Here is a 2,533-nt window from a genome sequence, read left to right on the forward strand (position 1 = left end):
AGAGAACACAAGCAGTGGGGAGGGGCAGAGGGAGAAGCAGACTCCCCACTGAGCAGGGATTCTAACCCTGGGGCTGAATCCCAAGACTCTGGGGTCATGACCTGAGCTGAAGGCAGAGGCTTAACCTACTGAGCCACCCACGTGCCCCATGGGGGATTATTTTCAATATGAAACCTTTTCAACAGCCTTTAAATTTCCCCATAGAGATATAAATTTTTCTTTCAACTCTATTAAGGCATATATTTAATATATGAAAAGTTGTAAATGTTTAATGTATACATTTTGATGAGTTTGGACATATGCATGCATCTGTGATTCTCTGAGGCCATTAACACACAGAAAGTAGACATATCCATTACCTGCAAAACATGTCTTGTGTCCCTTTGCTTCTTTTAAAATTTTATTTATAGATTTTTTATTATTATTATTATTTTAAAAACTTTAAAAGTTACTATTTGCTTTCCTTCTCCTGAGCCCTCAACTGACTATTTAGGTATTCCTTTAAAAGAAAAAAATCTGCTCTTGGTTGCGTTGCCGCCTTCCTGTGTAAGCTAGAGCCAGTGGGGCCTCCGGCCTAGCCCAGCTTTCGTTATGGCCCTCAGCGATGCTGACATGCAAAAGCAGATTAAGCATATGATGGCTTTTATTGAACAAGAAGCCAATGAGAAAGCAGAGGAAATTGATGCGAAGGCTGAGGAAGAGTTCAACATTGAGAAAGGTCGTCTTGTGCAAACCCAAAGACTGAAGAATATGGAATACTACGAGAAGAAAAAAAAGCAGATTGAGCAGCAGAAGAAAATTCAGATGTCTAATTTGATGAATCAAGCAAGGCTCAAAGTCTTCAGAGCAAGAGATGACCTTATTACAGACCTACTAAATGAAGCAAAACAGAGACTCAGCAAAGTGGTAAAAGATACAACCAGGTACCAAGTGCTGCTGGATGGACTGGTCCTCCAGGGTTTGTACCAATTGTTGGAGCCCCGAATGATTGTTCGTTGCAGGAAGCAGGATTTCCCCCTGGTAAAGGCTGCAGTGCAGAAAGCGATTCCAATGTATAAAATTGCCACCAAAAAAGATGTTGATGTCCAAATTGATCAGGAGGCCTACCTGCCTGAGGAAATAGCTGGTGGAGTTGAGATCTATAATGGGGATCGTAAAATAAAAGTTTCCAATACTCTAGAAAGCCGTCTGGATCTCATAGCCCAGCAGATGATGCCAGAAGTACGGGGCGCCTTCTTTGGTGCAAATGCCAACAGGAAGTTTTTGGACTAAACCTTCGGGCAAGGTGGAGTTCATGCACTGCTTTCCTGTCATGTGGAAGTTTCTGATATTTGAAGAAACAAGATATCTGTGTGGCTTCCTCTTCACTCTTCTAATATTATGTATTTATCAGTGGATCCTCTCTGTAGCTAATGCCCTTGGCCTAATTGTTAATATGAGAAAGTTTCACTTACTATGATCAGGAAACCTCCTCCTTAGCTTTGACTTATATTTGCTTTTGTAGCATGAAGGTGAGGGTATCAGATGGTGGTTACTGGAGCTTCACCGGATCTCTGCTCTTCTCTCGTCTTCTGCTATCAGTTCTCTAGCCTAGAGGGTGAAGTGTGTGGTGTTCTTTGACATTCAGTCTCTGCTCTTTAAGCTGCAGATGCGTGGGGAGCATGCATTCCTACCTGCAATAGTAGCTTCACTGTAAAACTGTTTGGGCCTAGAAGTGCTCCTCATCTGTAAATGGGATTTAAAATCTAAGCCGTGAGTAGGTCTTATTTATTAAAACAAAATATTTACATGGAAAAAAAAAAAAGAAAAAAATCTGTTGAAAAGGATATCAAGAGAAGGAAAAGATAAAGACTGTTGGGTTCCTTTTACTTTCTAGTTTTTACATTTCCAGACATATGTAGAAATAATTTTGGCAAACTCCCAAATCATGCCAGTCAAAGGAAGACTATTATGCTTTGTAATTAAAAAAAAAAAAATGTTGCTCATATTCAAAGTTCCATTACCTCCGTTATATCATACTCTGAATCCTCTCATCACTCCCAATCCTGGGATCACTTAAGTCCATTTAACAGCTCAAGCTGCAAAAAATTAAAACTGTAGGAACATAATCTCAGGTATTGATGGAGGGTATTTCTGGGCTCAACTCTACAGTACCAAGTTGGGGAGGGGGGATCCAAACCTGCCCTTCTTCCTTAGGATGAAGTCTCTCCTGGATTTCATTACTACTCGATCAGCCATTTTAACATGACTTTTTATAAAATTAGATGAAAGTTCGTTAGAAGCATAATTTCACAGGCACTTAGGTTTGTTGCAAAAATGCTAAGAATGAGGCTGACGGAACAATGTTCCTTCCAATGTGAACTCCTGTGTTTCGGGGGGAGACCAGGAGCCCCCTCGCTCTTCTCGTCCGCCTCCATCCTGCACCCCGCTAGCCTCTCCGTGGCAAAGTCACACCAACTAGCAGGGCATGGGAGGCACTGAAGACCGAGGAAAATCACGCATGAGTTGCTAAAAGAGAATGTTTATCACGGTT

At 41.4% G+C, this 2,533-nt stretch overlaps 1 protein-coding gene across 1 annotated transcript; it reads left to right on the forward strand.

Annotated features, from left to right (window-relative positions):
• Window positions 1–524: 524 nt before the first annotated feature.
• Window positions 525–1,787, forward strand: LOC101691880 (V-type proton ATPase subunit E 1-like). Its single transcript, XM_045072342.1, has one exon. The coding sequence runs from the start codon at window positions 592–594 to the stop codon at window positions 1,270–1,272; it is 681 nt and encodes a 226-aa protein (XP_044928277.1). The 5' UTR covers window positions 525–591; the 3' UTR covers window positions 1,273–1,787.
• Window positions 1,788–2,533: the final 746 nt, after the last annotated feature.

Source organism: Mustela putorius, unplaced genomic scaffold, assembly GCF_011764305.1.
Source record: "Mustela putorius furo isolate JIRA1106 unplaced genomic scaffold, ASM1176430v1.1 tig00004033_pilon_pilon_pilon, whole genome shotgun sequence".
Lineage (NCBI taxonomy): Eukaryota > Metazoa > Chordata > Mammalia > Carnivora > Mustelidae > Mustela > Mustela putorius.